This window comes from Delphinus delphis, chromosome 5, assembly GCF_949987515.2.
Source record: "Delphinus delphis chromosome 5, mDelDel1.2, whole genome shotgun sequence".
NCBI classification, from domain to species: Eukaryota; Metazoa; Chordata; class Mammalia; order Artiodactyla; family Delphinidae; genus Delphinus; species Delphinus delphis.
In genome coordinates, this window is record NC_082687.1 from 113699391 (window position 1) to 113724638 (window position 25248).

The window sequence follows — 25248 nt, forward strand, 5'->3', positions numbered from 1 at the left end:
TTTATATTTGCAAACTTGAATGCAAAATTCTTAAATTGAGATTAAAGTGCACAAAAGAGGAAAATCTCAGAACAGCTATAAAATACTAAACTGATTAGGGCATAGTTGCTTTCCTCCTTTTTAACTTCTGCGTGATTTGTAGTATGTGTAGCAATGTGAACACATTATAGTCTATCCAGAGTAATTAAGGAGATATTTCCTGCCAGTTGATTCTGTGGTGCCTCGGCAGGTTCACTCTACCATATGCTGTGGGAACATTCCTCTGTGTGTAGATTATGGAATCAATATGTTCAGAAGTTAATTCAGTGCAAGGCGTTAATTATGTGTGTAACCCTCTTTACAGCTCATCACTTCTCTAACCCTCAAATGTTCTAGAAATAAATAATAAGAGCAATGAAGAATTCATAGAAGACACTTATTTTCCTCTTTGGCATTTGTTATTATATTTCCCAAATGTGAAGTGGTGAAAAGTGTCATCTATATTCCTGCTTAACAATTTGTGTTCCATTTGAGCTCACAGATAAAATTGCTGCTCTGCTTTCAGTAACTTGCATGCAATTTCAAAATTTATTTAGTCTTTTTAAAGTAAGGTAGCATAGTGATCTCCTAGGTGCAGAGTGGACACGGCTCTACTCAAGATGGGAAGTCAAATCTGCTCACTGGCATCGCCCCTGCCCCCCCCCCCCAGCTGCATCTTAAAAGAATGAGCCTTTTATGAGGACATATTCACGTGTAATGTTGACATAAGGTTACATGCTACAGAGGTATGCATTGAGGGGAACTTTCCTCAGGGGGGGATTTGGAAATCAGGGCCATATTTTCCTTAGAAAATTGGGATAGAGCTGGAAATATTCCCCAGAGTGAACATCAGTTACAATACCAGGTTTATTCTATTTCAGTTTAGGAAAAATATTGTGATTTTGAAATTATCATAACTTATCAAATACAAAGTAATTTTCCTCTTATACACATGTGTGACTAGCAGTAATATGATTTTGGAAATGCTCTGTTATTGGCATGACAAATATCAGCTTATATTATGATACAACATTTACAGTCTATGTGATTAATGAAGATACATGTCATGGACTATAAAATAAAACAACCTACTGATTTATTTGTTTTCTCAAGAGTCACTGTGAAGACAAATTATGTATTTAGTTAAAAAAAATTCTAGGCACAGTAAAATAATAATATGCTTAAGGAGAATTTTAAATATCCTTATGAATAGTGCTGATGAAAAATATTCCATAATCCTCTTTATTCAATCATAATAATTTACCAGAAAAATATTATCATTATTGCACTGTCCAAATCAAATTATAGGCAACACTGATTAAATATATCATTATAAATTAATCTCTAATTCACTATGGTAGAATTGAACATACATTTATTCTGTAATTATGTAGATGCCATGCATACATCTATAATTGCTCAGCTGTGAACGAGCATGTGTTAATAATGGACTTTACTTTTTGTTATTTTTCTTACCAGTCAATTCCCTTGTGGTAGTTGTTGCCATTAAAGAATTGGACTTCTTCAAATGTTTTGGGGCTGGGGAGATTGCTGATGATGGAAGGGTGCATAAGAAGAAATAAATAAAGTGCTGTTGTTCCTATTACAAAACAGGAGGCAACAGGTTATACAGCAATAAAAGAAGAGACATATATTGTAACAAAATTTTTGCTCAAAAGGTAATATGCAAAAGACCAAATCATTCCAGTATCAAAATGATTTCCTTAAAATCAGTTCAGTGCATTTCATGTGGCAATGATTTGTGTTCTTCTATTAGTCTTCATGATTCTATTGACCTAAACACTTCATTTAATATGAGGACATAGTCAAAGTCAAGCAGACTGGTAGATAATACAGCTAGGGGAGAACTTCAGAAATCAGGTGGTTCAATTTCCCTCCTGGAGTCGGATGAGTGGCAAAAGTATCAAAGACATCAAGCACAATACCTGAACCTCAATTAATATTATATTCAGATCAATTAAATTAAATCAAACTATTCAAAAGATGTTGACCTGTGCAACTCTGTACAAGTTGCTGTAGTAATGATTGATGATAAATCTTGATAAGAAAAATACATTTGCTGGCCTCGACAGACTTAAAGTTTATCTGTGGACTTGAGTCAAGTAAACAGGTAATTGCAGCGTAGTGAGGGAGGTTCCATGATAAAAGCAGAGTGTGTTTCTATTACCTGAGAAAATGGGTGATTTATACTTGGGAAGTCAGTGAAGACTTCCAGGAGGAAGCATTTTTTAAGGTTGTACCTTAAAAACATATTTCCAGTAAGGCTGAAAGAGGAGTGCAGGATTCTGGAAGGCGGCCAGTTGAATGTTCTACCCTGACAAGATGGGACAATCAAGTCTGATAGCTGAGACACTAGGCTAAACAGACTGGCTGATAGAACCCACTGAGTGTACGTATCACAGAAGGCACAAATGTCACCTCTAAACCTGAGTCAGGCCAGATACTGAGGACCACAGCAGGAAGGGTCATGAAGGGACAGGCTCTCATAAATCAAAACTTCCCTGATGGAAAAGGTTCTTTCTTTTGTAACGTGTTGCACCCAGGAGATTTTGTTGGATTTCCCAGCCCTAGGAGAGCTTGGAATGAACTACACAAGAGGGCTGGCACAACAAAAATGATAGTAGCTGGGGATCTGGAAGCAGAGAAGATCATCAGAGAATTGTATATATAAAGGAAAGTAACAACAGATCTTGGGGGACCTAAGAAATCCAGAATGGGTGGCTCCTAGTGAAATGTGAGGACAAAAATTAATAAATGCCTTTAAGGAGATTTAATTACTAATTGAAAAACATGTTTAAAATGAACAAATATGGAATCAAATTATATAAAAGTAACAAAAAATATTAAAGGAGTCAGAACTGGTTAAGAACTAAATTAGAGGCCCAAACTACAGAAGAACTATCTCAAACACACTGAAAAATTTAGACATGAAAGTTATGGGGGGCGATAGCAGTCCTGAAGAACTGATCTGATTTTCTCCTGAAAATAAAAGGAGTTCAACAAGGAGAAAATGTGAGAGGAGGAACAAAAATCTTCCAGGGAGAGGAAATCAATTAGAGGTGGAGTAGTATAGAAGAGCAGCTGGAAGGGAACAGGGAATCCAGAAGGTTTCTTTCTAAATACTTTTTAGAATGGGCCTACATAAAAATATTTAATTGATGATGAGAAAGAAGCTTGTGTTTGTGTGAGAGAGAGAGACAGAGAAAGACAGAGAGACAGAGAGAGACAGGGAGATTTTTGAGACACACAAGAGCTGAAAATATTAATAGGTTAACATCCCTGAGATGTCGAGATTGGATGGATCCAGGGCAAAGATATAGGGATATTTTTGAATTATTGCTGAATATTTTAAAATGAATACTCTATAACCTCATTTGGTAACATGTACAAATGTTTAGCCACCCTGATGTCACAGAATTGCACCCAGAGCTCCCCTGGGCTACAGAAAGTCAAAGCCTTTATGCTCTGAGCCATACACCTTCACGCTGCCAGAAGCAGGAGGGATGTCGGGAGGCCTCTGAGAGGAAGGAAGGAGAAAGCAATTTCAGCCAGGGACAGTAGACACATGGCTTGATGTTCATATGATCAGACATAAAATCTGGGTCCATGGGCTCAAAATGTATATTTACTTTATTATTGCCTGTGCTTTCATCTATCCTTGACATTCATTTTTATCCACTGTCTTTGATATAAATATTTTGTAGAGGAAGTTTCTCACACGTTGTAATGCTCTAAGAGAAACTTTGTTCTATTTTGCGTATAATCAACTTCTTTTTAGTTTTACCAGAGTAAATGTACCAGGGTAAGTCAGTCAAATTGTGAGAAATCAATATTGACAATGGGAAATCTGATCTTCTAGAAGATTTAAGGCCAATGAATTATGCTTTCAGAACTATTGTGCTAAACTTAACCCTTTTGGAAATCCTCTCCTACCCTAGTGATATCAAAATCACATGACCTAGAATCATGAAGAATGCCCATGTGTCCACAGGATTCTAGTAGGACTACGGTGTCAACTTTGAGTGCCTTAAACCCAGGCCTACCCCACTCCGTGTCAATCCCCATTCACTGCCCCACTTTTAGCTGATAGAAATTTTTTCCAGGATTCAGCAATGAGGTGGGATATTTCATCTTTCCATTCTCACCTCAGAACAACTGAGCAAATAGGGGTTTGAGGACCACTTTTATATCTCGTGTTTATTGCAAGGGATGCATGTGTAAGGTTTAAGTTATTTAAAGACAACTTTACATTAAAGGCCAGGTTCTTAGCATTTATCTGTGCCCATTCTCCAGGGAATTTACAGCCTCTGACAGGGAGTTTTGCCAACAGAAGCAATAGGAGAACAAATGAAGACTTCAGACTTCTATGACTGAATGGATTTTAAGAATTATCACAATCATTTTCACACTAAGATAGCATTTTCATAGCATATAAAATATTATCATCCAATTCCTTTAACTTGTTTGTCTTGGGAAGACCAAAACCAGCTAAAAGCTTTATCATTTCCATACTGGTAGGTCAAATATTAAAATCTAAAAGTATAAGTTATTGTCTATAAATACAAACAGCAAAGACGAAAACTAGATCTTTTCTTACTAACCTGTAGTGTTCTAGCAGATCTAAGAAGTAGTAATATTCAATGACAAATGATAGAGGATATGACTTAAATTTTTAGCATGATTTTACAACATAGGAATGTTTTGTTTCTTTAGTAGTCATTCCAGTGTTAGAACTGCTGTGAGGGAGTTGGTAGAAAATTAATGCACATTTTAAACAATAACAACAACAAAAGTGGTATATCTGAAAATATGTGCTTTTTTCCCCCCCCGCACATGTAACTTATTATTGTAATACAAGTTATATTCATGGAGGAAGAAAAGATTTCAGCAACAAATATCTAATAGTCTGGAAAATTTGCCCACAACCTTTAAAATGGTCTACATGCTTGTATTATAAATATCTTCATCTAGGCCAGTCTTATTTATTGTGACTGTTCGTTTTGTGTTATGGTTTGTGTACTCACTGATGAAAGTGCTTCTAGCCAAAGTTGTGAATTCAAAATACAGCAACTCAATAAAAAGTTTAATTAATCAGGACATGAGCAAAGTATATAAAGCTCTCACATGCTGAAGAAAGTATAAAATGTTCTAATTGAAAGTGTCATCTCATGGGTGAAATACCAATGAAAGCCATCCTTCAGCTCTTTTACTGCATTCTCATACACTTGTCCTTCAGCACATGAGAAAATATCAAGGGAAAAAAAATGCCTGATGAGCCATAGGTGTATCAGAAAATAAGTCTAAACCATATTCATACATAATGATTATTTGGAAAACAAACGAACTACACAGGTAGAATATTTGAAGGTAATAATGACAGTGCTTCTGAACAATAAATCAGTTCAAGGTTGCTATGCAGTGTAAAATAATTTGAATCAAGCCAAAGCCCTTTTTTATAACTTAATTCAGGAGTTAATTAGGCAAAGCCACAAAAAGTAGAAATTAAAAATCAGATATCACAACTGTGATATATAAGCTGCAAGTTGTCAAAAATGTGATGTCTGGGGCTTCCCTGGTGGCTCAGTGGTTGAGAGTCCGCCTGCCGATGCAGGGGACCACGGGTTCGTGCCCCGGGCCGGGAAGATCCCACATGCTGTGTAGCGGCTGGGCCCGTGAGCCATTGCTGCTGAGCCTGCGCGTCCGGAGCCTGTGCTCCGCAACGGGAGAGGCCACAAGAGTGAGAGGCCCACGTACCGCAAAAACAAACAAACAAACAAACAAACAAAAATGTGATGTCTGTTGAACAGTTTTTAAATTGATAGATAAAACGTTAGCCCATAAGTCTAATTAAATGAGCAACTGTAGGGTCTCTTTGAGGATCATGGCATAAAGATGATCCACAGGGATGAAGAACAATTCAAATAATGAACTTGCATGGGTGTCTAAATATTTCACAAAGCCAAATAATCAAATACCATATGACCATGTGTTTCATGATAAAAAAAAAAAAAAGAATGTAAACAGCACCGTTGGCTGTTCTTACCTGTTTTTTGTGGCCCAATTACAAGGAATTTTGGTAAGTGGTCACAAGTTTTCTCTCTGGACCAGATGTCTTTGTGTCTTTTATCATCACATGGATTCTGCAAGAAGGAAGAATAATGAATCTTACTGTGTAATGAATGCCTAGCTCTGTTCCATAAAAATTGTTCAAAAGACAGGATCAACTTCTTGCCTGATACCTTAGAACTAGGAGTTAGACCTTGTTCTTGTTCTGGTTCTTTGGTTTCTAAATTGGCACCTTCCTTTCCTTCATGGTTAGAGCTCAGCATCAAGTCACTCCTGCCATCATCCTTCTGAGCCTTGGCTACGTTCTAACTGCTGAGATTCCACTCTGTCTCTGAATTCATGTTTTACTTCAGTACACCTGAGCCTTAACTTGTCTCTACCTGGTTTGAACGTAGTTTCTCAGTTTTCTGTGCTCTGCCCTAATCGTTCCTATTTTTTTTTTTCCCTAGTGGCTTGAAAGCCATCCTTCAACTCCAAACTTGGCCAGCTTTTCCTTTCCTTTTCACACTATGTGCTATTCTCTGCTGATCCAGATAATCTCTTAGTTTGGCCCTCCCCCACAAGCAGATACCATGAGATCATTATTTCTAGCCCCTACTTCCCTCCTGAACTCTAGACCAATATTTTAAATTGAATATGTGTCACTGTTGTATAGATATGGTGAGGAAATGCCAGACCTAACATAGCCATCTGTCCAATTTTATCCCCATCTCAACATTCTTCTGTGATGCTCTCCATTCCATTCAAGTGACCAGATTCATCATCCAATTCATGACACTTCTGAGAATTAAAAGAGCCCTTAAATGAAAGTGATACAATTTTTGAAATATCTATTGACTGACAAATTGGTTTTATTATATTGGTAATGAAATTAATAATTATATTCAAAAATCATTTTTACAAATAAAATTCTTTCTAAAAATATGTTGACCATTAAAACAATTATAATTTTACATTTATTATTCAAATGTTAAAAATAGCATGAGATGAATAATCATTTATGGTTCACATTTATATACTTTAATCAGTTTTTTAGCCATATCTTCTCTAATATCATGTCAGGGGCCTATTACCTTTGCTGGGTTTTCAAAGCCCAGTGGTCTGGAGCATGCTGGGACATGCCCTCCAAGGTACAGGCTGTGTTATTGTACTTTGCAACTCCTACTACTAAGATAGAAGCACAGTGCTGGATGGGCTTCTTTGGGTTTTGGATGCAGCATTTTTTTTTTGCCCTAGGAATTATTGCTCTGAGTCACCGACCAGATGATGCAGAAACCTGCTAATTTTGAGTGGAACCCAGAAAAAGAAAGAACTCTATAAGAGGTAAGACTGAGGTCCAAGCAGCCCTCCCACTTGGGCCATACATCCTGCCAGACCCATGGTACCATGGCATCTATGGTATAAAATGACACCAAAGAGAGTTTTGGTCAAGTCCCACAAGAGAATCACAGTGTACTCCCCTAAGGTTCTGCAGCAAGGTGTTGCTGGGCCCTGGAAGAGATAATGCTTGTCATGGATTTTCAAAGTGATCATGTGGCCATTAATTGGCCATCATAAGCTGAGTATTGACAGACCAACCAAGTCATAAGTTCAAGTGTACCCAGTAGCAATTCATTGTAAGAAGGGGTGGTGCATCCAGAGCTGATTTCAAGAAGATACAAAAGCTATAAGTTAACTTTATAAACAAGTGCCCAGACCCCATGTCACCTATCACTGTTCCACTCATGCCTCTATATCCGCTCATTCTTGTAGTTTCATGGAAGGTCCTCTATAATCTGCTGATGAAGAGGGGAAAACCCTAGCTTGGTTTGTAGGTAGGTTGACCCATATGTTGGTAGAAACCTAAAGTGGACTGCAGCTGCCCTACAGGCCCATTCAGGGAGGTTCCTAAAAACAAATGGTTAAGGGAAAGTGTCCAATTGGCAAAGTTCTGGACAGTGTCTCTGGCCATCCACATTTTTGCAAATAGACTAGTAGCCCAAGGTAAGGGTATAGTGGACTAATAAGCAGTGATGAATGGGTTAGCCAAGGAACTTAAAGGAGCAAGACAGGAATATTAGGGCTACTAAGTTCTAGGGAAGAGGCAGGTGGATGGACCTGTGATAGCGACCAAAACGTGTGATAATCTTTGTGTTGCCCATTGATGTACACCAGAGAGTATCCAATGTAGAAGTGCTGAACAACCAAGCAGTCAGATGATTTAGCCAGTTCCCAGCACTCCCACATGTCATGTAACCTCTGTTCTCAACCAACCCAGTGCTGAAGCAATGGGCTTATGAATGGAGAAGCTGTGGTAGCAAGATGGAAGCCATTCCTGGGCTTCCTTCCCCCAAGTCTGCTTTAGTTACAGCTGCTGCTGAATACCTGACGTGTCAGTAACAAAGGCCAGTTCTAAGTCCCAGAAATAGCACTCTCCTACCACTTAGTAGAAAACGGATTATGTTGGACACTTCCATCCTTCAAAGGGCAGTGACTCATCCTGATCTCACCTGACACATATTCAGAGTATGAATTTACCTTCTCTGCTTACATAGCCTTAGCCATCATCACTATGCAAGGCCTCATGGAGCGTCTGACTCATTGACACGGTGTCTCACATAATATTGCTTCAGGTAAAGGGACCACTCTTGACAAAGTGAAGTGTGATAGTAGGCTTCTGCCCATGGGAGTCAGTGGTCCTATCACGCCTCACTATCCAGAGCTGCTGGCCTGATAGAGTGGTGAAAGACCGCATGAAAGATACAGTTGAAGTACCAGCTTGGAGATACACTGTACTTCTTTTTTTTTTTTTTTTTTTTTTTTGCGGTACGCGGGCCTCTCGCTGCTATGGCCTCTCCCGTTGCGGAGCACAGGCTCCGGATGCGCAGGCTCAGCGGCCATGGCTCACGGGCCTAGCCGCTCCGCGGCATGTGGGATCTTCCCAGACTGGGGCACGAACCCGCGTCCCCTGCATCGGCAGGCAGACTCTCAACCACTGCGCCACCAGGGAAGCCCACACTGTACTTCTTAAATCAAAAGCTGTTGGTTGGTGCTGTGTCTCCAAAGGGTAGTGTAGCTGTGTCTAGGAATTAAGGAGTCGATGTAGGAGTGGACCCATCCACCATCATTTCTAATGGCTTCATTAGAGAATTTGTGCTTTCCATCTCCACAACTTTAAGGTCTACTGGTCTAGGAGTTCTGGTTCCCAGAGGAGAGATGCTTTAGTGTGGATCACCACACTAAAAGTTGCAGCTTGTACCCATTCACTTTGGCTTTCTTGTGCCAGTAGACCATCAGGCATGGAAATGAGTTACCATCCTAATAGGGACAATTGACTCTGATCATCATGAGATGTAGAACAGCTATTATACAGGGAGAAATATCTTTGGCACTCAAATAATTCACTAGGTTACTTGTTGATACTTCCGTGCCCAATTTTAATAATTGAGAAAGCAGAGCCACCACAGCCTGATTAGGGTTGGGCTGGGCACCAGATCAGAGTCTACCACAGTGCACTCCTTGCTTCACAAATTAAGTTATCTTTATCCAGGCACAGGCTTCCTCTGTCATAATTCCTAGGGAAATTTACAAGAAAAGAATTAGTGAGACAAACTAGAACTGTTGCTACTGCAGTTGGTCCTGAGACTGTACCTGACCCACAGGGCCAGCCATCTAGACCAGCAGAAGTGCTAACCACAGGTGGAGGAAATCCAGAATAGGGGATAGAGGTGGGAGAAACTGTGCACTGGTTTCAGCTTTGGAGCCAACTGCAGCAACAAGGTTGCAGTTTCTCCTAATGACCTTCCTCTTACAGGTTTCCCCAGGAATAATGCTCACGATTGTGGAAAAATTGTTCCTGGGTGAATCAGTGCAATGTGAGAAACAAGTATAGCTATGTGGTACAAGGTATGGACAGGGGTGTGTGGCGGACTGAGTGCTCTTTCCTCCGCTGAAGGAAAAACCCTATCTCTGGCCAATGCAACACCTTATCCCCATTCCCACCCCACTTCCGCCCCCAGCTGGGGAGATTGAGTATTGCCCTTGGCCAATAGGAGCTACCCGACAGGAAGTCGTGCATCCCCTCCCGACACTCCAGAGGTGGCCCGTGTCCAGTGACTGACTGATACAGGGGTGTAAAAGCCTGACCAGCTTGCTTCAAGGTGAGACAACTTGTGTAATTAGCTCTCTCCCTGCAGATCCAGTCAAGGATCCAGACTTTTCCTAAGACCACATCCACGCTCTGCTTTTTCCTGTTCTACATTTTCCCTTATAAGCTTTTCCTGAAAGCGCTTCCTCAATAAATCATTGAACCAGAGCCCTATCTCAGAATTGATCCCAGTGCACTTTCCATTACCATCTTCCGTTGGAAGAAGAACAGAGTGCAATATATAGAGACCAGTTATGTATGCATTGTGTGAGAATTCGCCTTGCAAAAGGTTAGGCTATATATCTTGGATTTCTTGATGAATTCATCTATAGAAACTGTGATAAAAGGAGTTAATTACAAGCCAATAAACTCAACATTTCTTATTTTACATAAAGATGAAATTTTATTTTATTTTTACTGGTGTCTCTGTTTTCTGCAATCTTTCGTTCAGTGTTCAATCGCCAATCCTCTTGTGGTCTAGCTTCAGCTTAACTCTCTAAACGTAATTTTCACTAGAGCACAGAAGGCTAAACTATCTTGTCTCCTTTTCTTCCTTCAGTAACAGAGTATCCTCTTGTTCAGTCTCTGGGTTCTCAGCTACAGACTATATTTCACAGTGTCTCTTGAATTTAGCTTTCTTCCTATGAATCATTTCAGTTTAAGGAAAGGGAGCCAAAAGGACGTAAAGTATCTTCTTAAGGATAAACTTGCTCTCCCTAGATTTTTCCTTTCCTACTTACTGCCAGCTCTAAAATGGCTACACTTGCAGCATGTGCCTTGGACTCAGAGGTGGAAGCCATACATATGTTGAATACCTGCCAACCTGGGGCCCTGGATAATCATGTGGAACGGAGCTGTCTAACTCTCGTAGACTGCTTGCCCATTTTTAGACAGTTGTATGAGGGAGAAATAGATTTCTACTTTATTTAGCCACTGTAGTTTTGGAGTGTCATCATTATAGCAACATTGCCTATATTCTCGCTCAATGTGTTTCAAAACACTTTGCGAGAAGGTAAAAAAAAAACTTGTGTCAGAATGTCAATTACTGCACTGCATGCTTCAACAAGAACATCCTGCTACAGGAAAAAAAGAAGACTCCGGATGATGCAACCAGCTGCTTAGTGGTATAGATTGTTTATATGTTGGCACAAACTTCTTGTCTCATGGCGAATCAGCAACAAATAATTCAAGCCTGTTCGTGGACCACACTTTGAGTAGCACTGCTGTGAATTAACAGCTGCCAACACCAACCTAAAGCTTCAGTTCTACTGTGTTCCCTACTATAGATATACCTGCACCTGAATCTTTGAATTATTTATCTTTCTGTGCAATGCTCTTATTTTTCCCCCACAATACAGAGTCATAATCTTGCCAGTTCTTCTTGCTGAAGCTAATATCCACCATAAACCTTTCCTATTTATTTTGGAGGGGCAGCATAGCCCAGTTGTTAAGAGTGTGAGCTCAGGAGAGAGACTGTCTGTGTCTTAAGGAATTGTCCTAAACTCTCTGGACCTCAGATTCCTATAATAAAAAATAATGATTGATATTATCTACCTTGCATATAGGTATATATATGCATAAATATAAATATATTGCATAAATATATTAAATGAGGGGCTTCCCTGGTGGCGCAGTGGCTGAGAGTCTGCCTGCCGATGCAGGGGACGCGGGTTCGTGTCCCGGTCGGGGAAGATCCCACATGCTGCGGAGCAGCTGGGCCCGTGAGCCATGGCCGCTGAGCCTGCGCGTCCGGAGCCTGTGCCCCGCAACGGGAGAGGCCACAACAGTGAGAGGCCCGCGTACCGCAAAAAAAAAAAAAAAAAAAAAACAAACAAAAATATATATATTAAATGAGTTAATATATTTTAAATGATTAAATCGTGCTCTATGAAAGAAAATGCTTATTCTGTAATCCCACATTAACTTTTTTCTTTCCTTTGCCTAGATTAGTTAGGCAGTTGGAGCAGCAGAAGATTACTCTTGCTGATGGACTGGTTTCTTGCAGATAGCCATGCTGAGAACTGACTTCCTGGTGCTTGTCAGAAGCACCAGCACCTAAGGTGCCCCTCCTCACAGCCAGATGGCTAGACTTCTGGGATACCCGATAAGGAAATGGCTTGGAGTTTCTTCAGGCAAACCAGAAGCTGTGGGCTGTCTTACCAGATGACCCAAAGACTCCTATATAATCCTAATTCAGTTTATTTCTGGATATTCTTGCTATATGGCTACTGCAACTCTCCAATTCATTGTTTTAGCACTTGTCATCCTTCAGGGCTCAATTCAAATATCACCCCACATGAGATGTCTTCCCTGATGAGCAGAGCCAAAGCACTTCCTTTTGTTCCTGTCTCTCTATAACAGCTTCCTGCCGTATTTTCTTCACTGCATTTCAGTACCTGAAATTATTTTATTCAAGGATGTGTTTCTAGTAATAGTATATAATATGAAAACTAATAGTATAGTTGTATCTATAATAATTATATTCAACTAGAATATAAGTGCTCTGAAGAGAAGACCTCTTGTCTTTTTTTTTTTAATAGATTTTATTTATTTATTTTTGGCTGCTTTGGGTCTTCATTGCTGCTCATGGGCTTTCTCTAGTTGCAGCGATTGAGCTTCTCATTGTTGTGGCTTCTCTTGTTGTGGAGCACAGGCTCTAGACACACAGGCTTCAGTAGTTGTGGCACGTGGGCTCAGTAGTTGTGGCTCACGGACTCTAGAGAACAGTCTCAGTAGTTGCAGTGCACGGGCTCAGTTGCTCCGTGGCATGTGGGATCCTCCTGGATCAGGGCTCAAACCCATGTCCCCTGCATTGGCAGGCAGATTCTTAACCACTGTGCCACCAGGGAAGCCCGACCTCTGTCTTCTTGATTGCTACAATCTAATACATAAGACGTGCTTGATAATTATGGACTGAAGGATCAATTAACTGCCTTGGGACAGGCACCATAAACATTTAGTAACAAGCATAGGCAGATTTTGATATATGTTTAAAAATTAACATAACATGAACTGTGTAGATATTTTACTTCTCAAACATCCACAAAAAAATCATTCACAGTTGCCAGTGATGTTCTTCATGGTGGTCCCAGAAGCTAGGTCTTGCCATTTACTCACACCATCACTTTAGAACTTAAAATTTTTTTTCCTCATATTATCATTTAACTGCTTCATTTGCAAAGAATTTTGCTTTTCAACTGTATTTTAGATGTTAAGCAATAGGAAAGCAGTTTCCATTACCTATTCCCCATATATAACTCAACAAACAAAAATCAGAGAAGGTGTTCAATTCATTTGCTCAAATGGTTTCTTTATGCTCAGCAAAGTGGATGAGCAAACTGATCAATTATTCAGTGCCACTGTTGAAAGTCAAAGCCTTTTGTGCAACCTCTCTTCGTTCTGTAGGTTCAACTAGACCAATTTTATTCTTTATTGCAATACACGTTTTTGCCATTCAAATTTCTGCATGCAAAACTGGCAAAGTAAAACTCTCATGGGACTTCCCTGGTGGCGCAGTGGTTAAGAATCCACCTGCCAATGCAGGGGACAGGGGTTCGATCCCTGGTCCGGGAAGATCCCACATGCTGTGGAGCAACTAAGCCCGTGCGCCACAGCTACTGAGCCCTGCGCCACAACTACTGAAGCCTGCGTGCTCTAGGGCCCATGTGCTGCAACTACTGAGCCCACGTGCTGCAACTACTGAAGCCTGTGTGCCTAGATCCCGTGCTCCACAACGAAGAGTAGCTCCCACTCGCCACAACTAGAGAAAGCCCACGTGCAGCAACGAAGACCCAACGCAGCAAAAAAAAAAAAAAAAAACTTTCACAGAAATAGGCAGATTGATAAGATTTGGAAAGAGTTTCCTTTGACTTTAACACACTGAACATAGATAAACACTTATTTTGGTAGACAAAGACACTAGTTATTTTAGTTGTACTTTCCCAGGAAGTTATACTGATAGGAGTAAACTATCAAATAAAATTACCTGGATGCTAAGATGTTATAATACTTGCTGTTCCAAATGTTTTTATTATTAACTATTCAATTTACATTACTTCAGTTTTTCCAGTAGGTATCTTATAATTGATGGCATTTGTATACGTCAATCTTGGCAGACTTTTTTAAAAAATTAATTAATTAATTTATTTTTGGCTGCACTGGGTCTTTGTTGCTGCGCAAGGGCTTTCTCTAGTTGTGGTGCGCGGGGTCTACTCTTCGTTGTGGTGTGCGGGCTTCTCATTGTGGTGTCTTCTCTTGTTGCAGAGCACAGGCTACAGGCATGTGGGCTTCAGTAGTTTTGGTGCGTGGGCTCAGTAGTTGTGGCTCGCGGGCTCTAGAGCTCAGGCTCAGTAGTTGTGGCTCATGGGCTTAGTTGCTCTGCGGCATGTGTGATCTTCCCGGACCAGAGTTTGAACCCATGTCCCCTGCACTGGCAGGTGGATTCTTAACCACTGCACCACCAGGGAAGTCCCTAGGCAGACTTTTTTTAAAACTGCATTCCTTCTATTTTATGCTGTTTTAGGGCTATCCGGGCGCCCATATTTCTTCATTTATGTCTCTTCTTAGCATGTTTTCCCTTGTAACTGTTTAATCACAACTTTAATAACAGGATGTTTGCATTTCCTATTTTATATTCTGAAAATTTTTGTTTAGACTTTTCCTACTCTGACTTTCCTTATATGGTCTGAATAACAGCTAACATAATATCTAAGTTTTATTGATCACCTTCTATATTCCAGGCACTTGCTTGACAGATTATTTCTAATCCTCAAAGCAACCTGGCAAGACAGATATTATTATCCTTTCTTTATAGCTGAGGAAGCTGAGATGCAAGGTGTTTTATTTAGGTTGTGCTGAAGGTGACACAGCACATTAGTTTCAGATTTGAAATCCAAAGCTGGGATTGTCTCTGCAGTTAAATTGTGTGCGTGTGTGTGTGTGTGTGTGTATGAGACAGAAAGAGAGAGAGAAACAGGATCCTGCAATGATTATGAAAAAAAAGGATACATTTGCATACACTTTCATACTTTGCTCCATTGTTACGGTTTTAATTCTAAAGGTCAGAAAGTTACAAAGCAATTATATCCCTATCTGATTGTTCCCCACATATCTGAAACTGTTACACAAAGTAATTTACTGTTTTTAGTATCTAGCATTATAGACATATTGAAACTTTGAAAATATTCTCAGTTAAAACTGCTTTAGGCAGTGTATATGATAACAGTGCCAGTGTAGTGAAAATGCATGTAACTAGCTCTCACACAGGTAAAGGGGACGCAAGTGGTTTCTGTACGTGGAATATATGATGAGGTGAGGCAGATTTACTTTTAAGTAGACATCAGCAAAATGGACAGGAGATTCCCTGAGGTTATGAACCAGACTTAGAAAGGGCAGTAAATTCTGATGACATCATGTTACGTAGAAGGGTATGAGCACTCAGATTCTCCCTCTTGAGTAAAAATTACAAATTCATAATCAAGCTAAAAACACATAAAAAAAATCACACTACTGACCTTATCCTGAAGTTCATATTTTTATAGAAGATATGAAGATAACTTTGGTTCTCATTAGATCTGGTTATTCCAACCTACCTGCCTTTTCTCTACTAAGAATCTGCTCTGCTCACTGCTTCTACACATCCTTCCCTGAGAAGAACACCATGGAATTATCAGTTAGACTGATTATCCCCTCTCAAGTCATGTGCCTTTTCCAGATAACGAGGCGATCTCTAGACCTTAATAGCTGAAACATTAAAAATGCCCAGTGCTCATGGTAGAAGGATTATTTTGTTAATTAGAAACATTCCCAGGTTACTGGTTTTCTCTCTATCCCCCCTGCTTACTTTCTGCTGTTCTGACCTCACTGTTTAATGAAGAATGCTACGAAAGATGTTTTTGTTTTTCTTTTTAAATTCTTCTGCTTCCTACTATCTGGATGTGTTGGGTTAAATTTTCTTCTGCTTATTAATTTTGGCGTGTACATGTCTTTAAACAAAATCCTTTTCCAAATCTGCATTATACAAGCTGGTGACTTTCAGTTTTTTTGTCTCTCAATGTCATTTAAGCTTAATACAATCCACGGACACTGATGAGGAATTTTAATAGGTTACGGATGTGTATTCTCAGTGCTTCAATCAGCAAATCCATATGGAGAAACTCTGAGACACACACCATCCTTACAGAGACTCGACTCTACCTGTACACCATGTAAGCTAGGGAGTCCTTCAGCTCCTTGGAAACGCCCTTCCTTTCTGCGTGCACTGATCCGTAATGAATGCTCTCTCCACAGAACTCCTGTAGCACTTGATAGTCTGATTCATACTCAGACTTTTCTACCAAAGTACTCTGATTACAGAGGCACATAAATGCCAACCTCTGGGGGTGGAAGAGGGTAAAAGGGACCTGTGGTTCATGTGTGGATCCGGGGTAATAATGCCACGAGAGTTGCTTTAAGCACAGACTACCTCTGATTTATCCTAAACCCCTATGCATTCTTCACCATATTACACCACCTTTATTTCAATAAATGTATACTATTTGTATTTTCCAATGAAATAGTCTCAAAAGCAAAACTGACCCCAGGAGAAGGTGACAAGTTTACTCTGTAGCTCTGGGTATCTTCAAACAGATAACTGCACACTCTCGCATACAATACCTTATATTATTACTTACTGTTATAAGAATATCCTGTCAGGGAATCTGGATAACCAACTCAATGAAAGAAACTATATTTTTAAACTCTTATTAATAGGTTGGTCTCATATAATGTATTCACTCATAGTATGACATTTTTAGTATGAAATTAAAGTTATCAGGCATTTCTGTAGGGCACACACAAAAAATTCAGTTTTTTATTGTTATACTTGGATTAGGGGTTCAAATATACTTATTTTATGATGATTTTGATTCATAAAGTATGAAAGTATTATAACAATTTACATTTAATTTAATTTAATTTAATTTTATTTTATTTTATGAGCTACCTGCAAGTAGTTTTTCCATGACAAAACCTCAGTAAGTTCTACGCTAGGTTCTAGGTTACAAACACGAATGAATAAACACAGTCTCACTCCTTAAGGACTGCATGAGCTGGTGTATGACAAGCACAAGTGTTTGCAATACCATAAGGTAAGTGCAATAATAGAGTGATAAATAGGTATAGAGTGGAAAAGAGAGGAAAAAATTTGAAGACAAATTTTTGATGTCATTTTGTTCACATAACCAGATGCTATTATGGTTTGTAAATTACACGAAGGCAAAGACCTTTCTTTTTATTATGTAGGTACTTCAGAAGCATAGGTTGCAAAAACTCACACTGAATACCCCATCAGATTCTTCAGAGGTCACAAGGTATTCCTGATATTTCATTCTACACAGATAGTCGATGGTAGAAGTAGATTTATTTTTCTAAATGTAAAACTATCATCTTGGTATGGTTGGGACTACACTGGCTTAGAAGTAAGGCAACTTGAACTTTAGTCCTGACTTGTCCCTAATAAGCCACGTGACTTAGAACAAGACATTTCACCTCCTTAAGTGTCTAAAATGAGTAAGTTGGGCTAGATGTCCCTAACTTCTCCTGCTCTTACAATCTGTAATTCTCTGCATCAGCATTCCTTCAATAGACACAAACTAATAGAATCTACAATGTGTATGTCACTAGACCCTGTGATATGTTTATGTCACAGATGTTCAAATCTCATCGTTTCTAAGCTGGAGTTGGATGATTTCACGGCTACAATCAACTAAGGTACTAACTCCCTAAGGTCAGCACACTGTGGCTTTACTTCCCTACTTCTTTAATCCTGGAGACACTGGCCTGGAAAGAGAGAAACTGAAGCTCTTTTTTTTTTTTGAAACTGCAGCTCTTTGACCATAGTCTTGGTCACACAGGCAAGCAGGAAACCACATCACGCTTGGCATGTTTATTGATAGTGAGACTCTGGAGTGACTGACTGAAGATTGAGACTGAGCTAACCTGACAGCTTGAGAGCTTAAAAGCATTGATTAGTGAATGTGCAAGAATCTGACCTTCCAACTGCCTCCATGTTGTGGTTTTGGTTTCTATAATAAGAGGTTAAAAAAAAAAAAAAGAGGAAACCTTATTCTTTTATGCTTTGTAGTGATTATTCTACCCAAACAAAAAGGGACATGAATTAACAGAAACCCATGAGTATAATTTTAAGAATCTTACACACCAGGGACTATACTGAGGAGGATATACTCTAGGGATAGAGTTCCGTGTGTGTCCTCAGCACATATTCTCATAGTAAACAACTCCGAAAGACTCCACTTCCAGTGAAGGGCACACATACATTCTGCATTGTACTTACCATGCTGTCCATTGACAGATATTCATATTGCACTTTTTAATTAGGTGACAAAGCAGTTTTCACATATATGGTAGTTGGTGCTAATGAAAATTTACATAAGGAACCAAAGGGAATTAAATAGATGTTAAGATTATCATTTTGCATGTTTTCTTTTTATTTGTGGTAATAAAAAAGTGTGAATTGAAAATCTAAGGAAAGATAACTTTTTAAAAGTGAAATGCACTAAATAAAAAGGTATGTTTATAAATACAAAAAAGTACCTGTGACATTTAATTTAGAGAATGTATAGCAATGGCAGTGACATAATATTAATCGATCCTAACTCTGTAGGGTTGTGATGAATGGACTAAAAAACATTTAATTAGGGCTTCCCTGGTGGCGCAGTGGTTAAGAGTCCACCTGCCGGTGCAGAAGACATGGGTTCGTGCCCCGGTCCGGGAAGATCCCACATGCCGCGGAGCGGCTGGGCCTGTGAGCCGTGGCCGCTGAGCCTGCGCGTCTGGAGCCTGTGCTCCGCAACGGGAGAGGCCACAACAGTGAGAGGCCCGCGTACCGCAAAAAAACCCTCAAAAACAAAAAACATTTAATTAGTGTTGGTTATGCTGAAATGTTTTTTGTAAAATTAAATTCATGTTGTATAAAGGACATGATGATAACGCCTTTAGCTGTTTTACTTGATGTTAGAAATACAAATATGAGAAGAGGAGAAAACCACCAGGGAAAGGAACTCAAAAGTATTATGCACTTTATCTTTACCTGATCATTTGCAGTTTTCTAACACCCTTTATGACTGGCAAAGTTTATCAGATTTGTTTCAGTAAGTCTACTGTTCTCAAAATCTCATGTATGTGAATAATTCCCTGTTCAACTTAACCACTATTTTGCTTTCTATTCCTTGTTTTCTTTCTTAAATATATTTGAGAATATATGGCACTTTTGTTAATGGGAAATGTTTGCAACTTTATTTTTCAGTCAAAAGAAACCATATAGGGCTTCCCTGGTGGCGCAGCGGTTAAGAATCTGCCTGCCAATGCGGGGGACACGGGTTCGAGCCCTGGTCTGGGAAGATCCCACATGCTGTGGAGCAACTAAGCCTGTGCACCACAGCTACTGAGCACACGTGTCACAACTACTGAAGCCCACGTGCCTAGAGCCCATGCTCCGCAACGAGAGAAGCCTCCACAGTGAGAAGCCCACGCACCACAACAAAGACACAACACAGCCAAAAAGAAAGAAAAAAAAAAGAATAAATAAAATGAATAAATTTAAAAAGAGAAACCATATAAAGGATATAATTCATGTGATAAAACAGGAGTCTTTTAGTAAACATTTACTCTTGAGTGTTACTTAAATACTCTTATAATAAGCTGTTTTGATAATAGACATATATATGACAACAATAACAAAAATCTGTGAACTCTCTGAAGCCTCTTCTGATTAATTGTATCACTTATTAAGAACTCCCTAGGAATTTACCTCTATGATGCTATTCAAAATTAAAAGTCACACTCACAAATGTTTTGTTTGTGTATGTATATGTTCTCATGTCTTCCAAAGTGACGTAGTTCTCAAGGAATAATTCTACTTTCTCATTCTAATTTTCATTTATACCTCCAATCAACTAGCACAGTATTTCATATTTAACAAGCATTCGATCATCGTATTTAAAATCATCATAATGAGAACCTACTGTACAGCACAGGGAACTCTACTCAATGCTCTGTGGTGACCTAAATGGGAAGGAAATCTAAAAAGAGGGGATATATGTATATGTATGACTGATTCACTTTGCTTTACAGCAAGAAACTAACACAACATTGTAAAGCAACTATACTCCAATAAAAATGAATAAAAAACAAATAAGGTAAAATAAAATAAAATAATCATATTAACCAAACCTTATTGGAGTTGGCATGTCTTTGATTATATTCATTCCCTAACAAGATGAACAGTGTCACTGATACCAAAAGTATCAATAAATACAATTCTTTACTTATAAAAACTCACACAATATTGAGAAATACAAATTCTTCATAAAAAAACATTTTTTTTTTTTTTTTTTATGAAGGAAAAGAAAGAGTAGAGCTTGGGGCCATTGACTCATTTTTTAGATCATCTGTCTGCCATATTTGTTAAGTTGCTTACTTTTTATTGTTACTGTAACCATGAATTATAGATATCTTATAAATAAACGTGTGAAAAAAGAACTGATTTACTGTCAATGATTTATCAATTTTATAAGTATGTGAGCACTTCTGAGTAACTGCCACTTATGGGAGACAAAGCTTTGCCTTTATGAAATTCAACATCTACGTGGTGTGACTATATACACTACAAGAACTATGTCTTTATCTATTTATTCGTCTACTTAATATATACACCAAACATATAGCTGGTCAAGCTGCTGAATAAATCATCAAAATAAAGTATGACTTACTGTAGCAGTTTTAAAACACATTTTGAAATATATAGCAGTGAATAAGAATAACAAGGAAATGTTCTGCTGACTTTGAGAGAAAATATTGCATTTTGTTTTTCTTTGCATTCTCAAGAGCAACTAGCCTTGCCTTATACATAGTAGATGCTCAATAAACATACAGTGGATGAATTCCTGACCATATAGACACAAAGGGGCATGTAACATGAATTATGGAATAGAAACACAGGAGAGGGAGATAGGATGGTAAAAAGTCTGTTTTGCAGTGATTTCTCATTAATGAGGATGCTAGCCCTCTACTCACTACTTAGCAGGAGACCATATGATCTGCTCTCTGCAGCTAGCTTATTGATTGTGTGGGTCAATGTAATCTGATGCATAAAGAACCGAGAAAGTGGAAGGTGGCATTTTCCTAGATAAATGGTAAGAAGCAGCTCGTTTACATTTTCATGCACTGAGGCTCAGTAGCTCCCACATAAAGTTGAATTATTCATAAAAGCAATCCTAAAACTGACAATTCCTTCTTTATTAATAGATATGATCCTAGCAAAAGATTAGATTAAAAAAAATGCACAAAGACATCTTAAAGATAGAATCTGTATGAGCATGAAGTAAAAATTGCTTTTCCCTTTTTTATTTAGACTATCTGTGTTGTACACACACACATCAGGGTCTAATTCTATGCTCTTAGATTATTGTGGTCCTTTGTTTCTATCTTCCTAGATACCCAATGCCTAACCATTTTACTGCTAGTTAGTGCCCACGCTAAATGCAAGCCAAAGTGATTAGCTCTGAGAAAAAACCAACAATAAAACAACATCCTCAACGCAAAACTTCCAAACTGACTGACCAACTAACAAAATCCCAGAAAAACAAATCCAAAATACGAACACTTAATCCATAAAACAAATAAAAAATATTATTGAAGAGAATGAAACTATTGGATAAAAAAGAAGTTTGCATTAAATGACAGTTTTAGTATCTCCAGCAGAGTTCCTAACACAAACTCGGCACTCACAAATTGCTAGTTTCTTTTCTTTCAGCCCAGGTGAGAATGTGCAGTGTTACCTGCCAGAGAGGGTCTTTCTGCTCAGGGAAGAGCTCAAAGTACTTGTGGGCTAGTTGCACTGGAGGCAGAGTTTGCAATTTCAGGTTGGTCCAGCTCTGCGCGAAGTTGGCCAAGTTCACAAAGGTGTACAGCCCGAGGCGGTCATTCCCATAGTTTGACAAATGGGTCATGAAAATGCTGATCTGAAAAATAAATAAAAATGACCATAAATATCATATGCATATGCTCAAAAGTGGCATAGAAGCCCTAGGAAGTACCTCACCTAAACGCTGAATTTCATGAGAAGTACATTATCATTTCAGGTGGGGTGTTATGGATGGAATTGTGTACACTGCACCCACATTCATATGTTGAAACTGTATGTCCCAATGTGACTGTATTCAAAGATAGGTTCTTTAAGGAGGTACTTAAGCTTAAATGAAGTCATAAGGGTGGGACCCTAATCTGATAGGTCTGATGCCCTTATAAAAAGACACCACAGTGCGTTCCCTCCCTCTCTCTTTCTCTCTCTCCCTGTCTCTTTCTTTCTCTATCCCTCCCCCCTGCAATGCACAGAGAAGAGGCCAATTGGGAACACAGCCAGAGGGCGGCTGTCTTTAAGTCAGGAAGAGAAGTCTCACCAGAAACTGAATTTTCTGGCACCTCGATCACGGACTTCTAGCCTCCAGAACTGTGAGAAAATAAATGTCCGTTGTTTAAACCACCCGGTCTGTGGTGTCTTATTATGGCAGCTTGCAAAGACTAATACAGGTAGAAAGCCACACATTTGATTTCTATTTCAAAGTCACTCTTAAGCTCACTCTTAAAATAAAAATTGAAATTGGGATTGGCATCCCCTCACTGCCCATTAAAAGTATGGTATTACTTTACATATCAGTTTTTCCCCCCATTGTGGAATCAAAACTATCAAATCCAATAATCCAATAACTCCCAACCTAGAGAAGAACCAGAATTAGACCAGTTATAAAATTTAAAAAACTGTTCCAGACCTTTTTTGGTATAGATATGTATACAGGTTGAAATGAAATCAAACTCAAGAAAACGTGTTTGCTTTTTTTGTGTGTGTATGGTCTAATGACTCATGAGTATGAAACGTACAGTGTGGGGAATACAGTCAATAAATATTTAATATTTTTGTATGGTGATAGATGGTAACTAGACTTATCATGGTGGTCATTTTTAAATGTATAGAAATAATGAATCAATATATTGTGAACCAGGAACTAATATAGTGTGGTAGGCCAATTATACCTCAAAAACAAACAAACAAACAAATATACAAACTCATAGAAAAAGAGATCAGATCTGTGGCTACCAGAGCCGGTGGCAGGTAGTGGTTACTGGGGGAGGGGGAATTGGATGAAGGTAGTCCAAAGGTACAACCTTCCAGTTCCAAGCTAAATAACTATGAGGGATGTGATGCACAATATGATAAAGATAACGAACACTGCTCTATGTTATATATGAAAGTTGGTAAGAGAGGAAATCCTAAGTTCTCATCATAAGGAGAAAATATTTCTTTGCTAATTTCGTTTTTTCTTTTTCTTTCTTTCTTTTTTTTTGTGGTACGCGGGCCTCTCACTGTGGTGGCCTCTCCCGTTGCGGAGCACAGGCTCCGGAAGCGCAGGCTTAATGGCCACGGCTCACGGGCCCAGCCGCTCCGCGGCATGTGGGATCTTCCCGGACCGGGGCACAAACCCGTGTCCCCTGCACCGGCAGGCGGACTCTCAACCACTGCGCCACCACGGAAGCCCTCTAATTTCTTTAATTCTGTATCTATATAAAATGATGGATGGTCACTAAACTTATTGTGGTCATCATTTCATAATGTCTGTTAAGTCAAATCACACCTTAAACTTATACACTGCTGTATGTCAATTATATCTCAATAAAACTAGAAGAAAAAAATAATAGAGCATTAGTTTGCATAAGAATTAAAAAAACAACATTCTGATAAGGTAGTGTAAGTCAAAGGTATCAGGTTCATGGAATGCCCTTTACTAGAATGCTGAAAAGGATCCTCTGAGGAAAGCCCATTAAGATGATTAAAGATACTCCTCACCAAGGTTGAAGGTGGGGAAGAGAGTGGGAGAACTTGGCCTATTCCCTGTAAATATCACCTAAAAAGTATATAGAGCTTACTATGTGCTAGGCATAAATCTAAGCCCTTTACTTGTATGGAATGATTAAGTCCTCACAACAGTCTTATAAGGTAGGTACAGTTATTGTCCCCTTCTACAGATGAAGAAACTGAGGCACAGTGAAATAATTTGTTCAAGTCTCACATCTAGTCAATGGCAGAGCAGAATTTAAAAGCTAGGCAAATCTGACACATGATATATCTGAAACCTTCACCCAAATAGTTTTATGTATAGAGTTTGACATCCATCATTGTTTTCCATTTGCCGTTTTGAAAATAAAAGACAAAGAGTATCTATTTATAGAAGAAAGTGGAAAATTTATGTAAGTATTATCTTGGCAACTTAAAGTCTTTTTTTAAAAAATCAGAATGACAGAACATAAATTATTTTTGGAATCTTACATGAAAACTTTTCAGACAACGATTTATAATATTTGAAAAGAATTTTACTGACAGACTGCAAATTTATCTTTGAAGGCAGTATCACTCCTATCATATTTCCAGTCCATTTCCACCCCCCCCCAGGGTATATTCAAAGCTTTTTATTCTGAAGGTCAAAAAAAGAGAAAAGCTATTTTAAAGAATATTCTTTACATAGCTTGCTTGGATAGAAATTTAAATTAAAGCCCTCAAATGTTAGTTGATAAAATGATCTTAAGATTCATGTGGAATCACTTGAACAGACTCAGGGTAACTACGTCACTGATTTTTACATTGGCCAAACTCTCCCTCACTCTTAAGCTCTTTTTCTTTTTTTCAAATAGGAAGTGCCCTCTTGGCAGGACTTTAATTATAGAGTTTTTAAAACATAACATAGTATCAGTACTTGATGACCATATAATTGCAATCATTGTCATGAGAACGTCTTTGTAATCACCACAAAATAATATGCATTTGATCCCAATAAGTATGCATTTATCTCATGTTGCTACTGTAATTAAGAAATAAGACAGTATAAGCAGTGTTCTCCATGATAATTATAGTTTCTTGGGACTGAAAAACCCGGCTAGCGCTTGAATGCCTGAAGAAATACAATAAC

At 38.7% G+C, this 25248-nt stretch overlaps 1 protein-coding gene across 2 annotated transcripts in view; it reads right to left on the reverse strand.

The window, feature by feature from the left end:
* LOC132425574 (bifunctional heparan sulfate N-deacetylase/N-sulfotransferase 4) overlaps window positions 1-25248 on the reverse strand; it is a 244608-nt gene that overhangs the window by 31527 nt on the left and 187833 nt on the right. For both annotated transcript variants that reach the window (XM_060011843.1, XM_060011842.1), the window contains exons 6-8: window positions 22069-22251; window positions 6083-6179; window positions 1495-1618 (exon numbers count right to left, since the gene is read on the reverse strand). In XM_060011843.1, the coding sequence (XP_059867826.1) occupies window positions 1495-1618; window positions 6083-6179; window positions 22069-22251 (404 nt within the window). The remainder of the gene's footprint in view (window positions 1-1494; window positions 1619-6082; window positions 6180-22068; window positions 22252-25248) is intronic.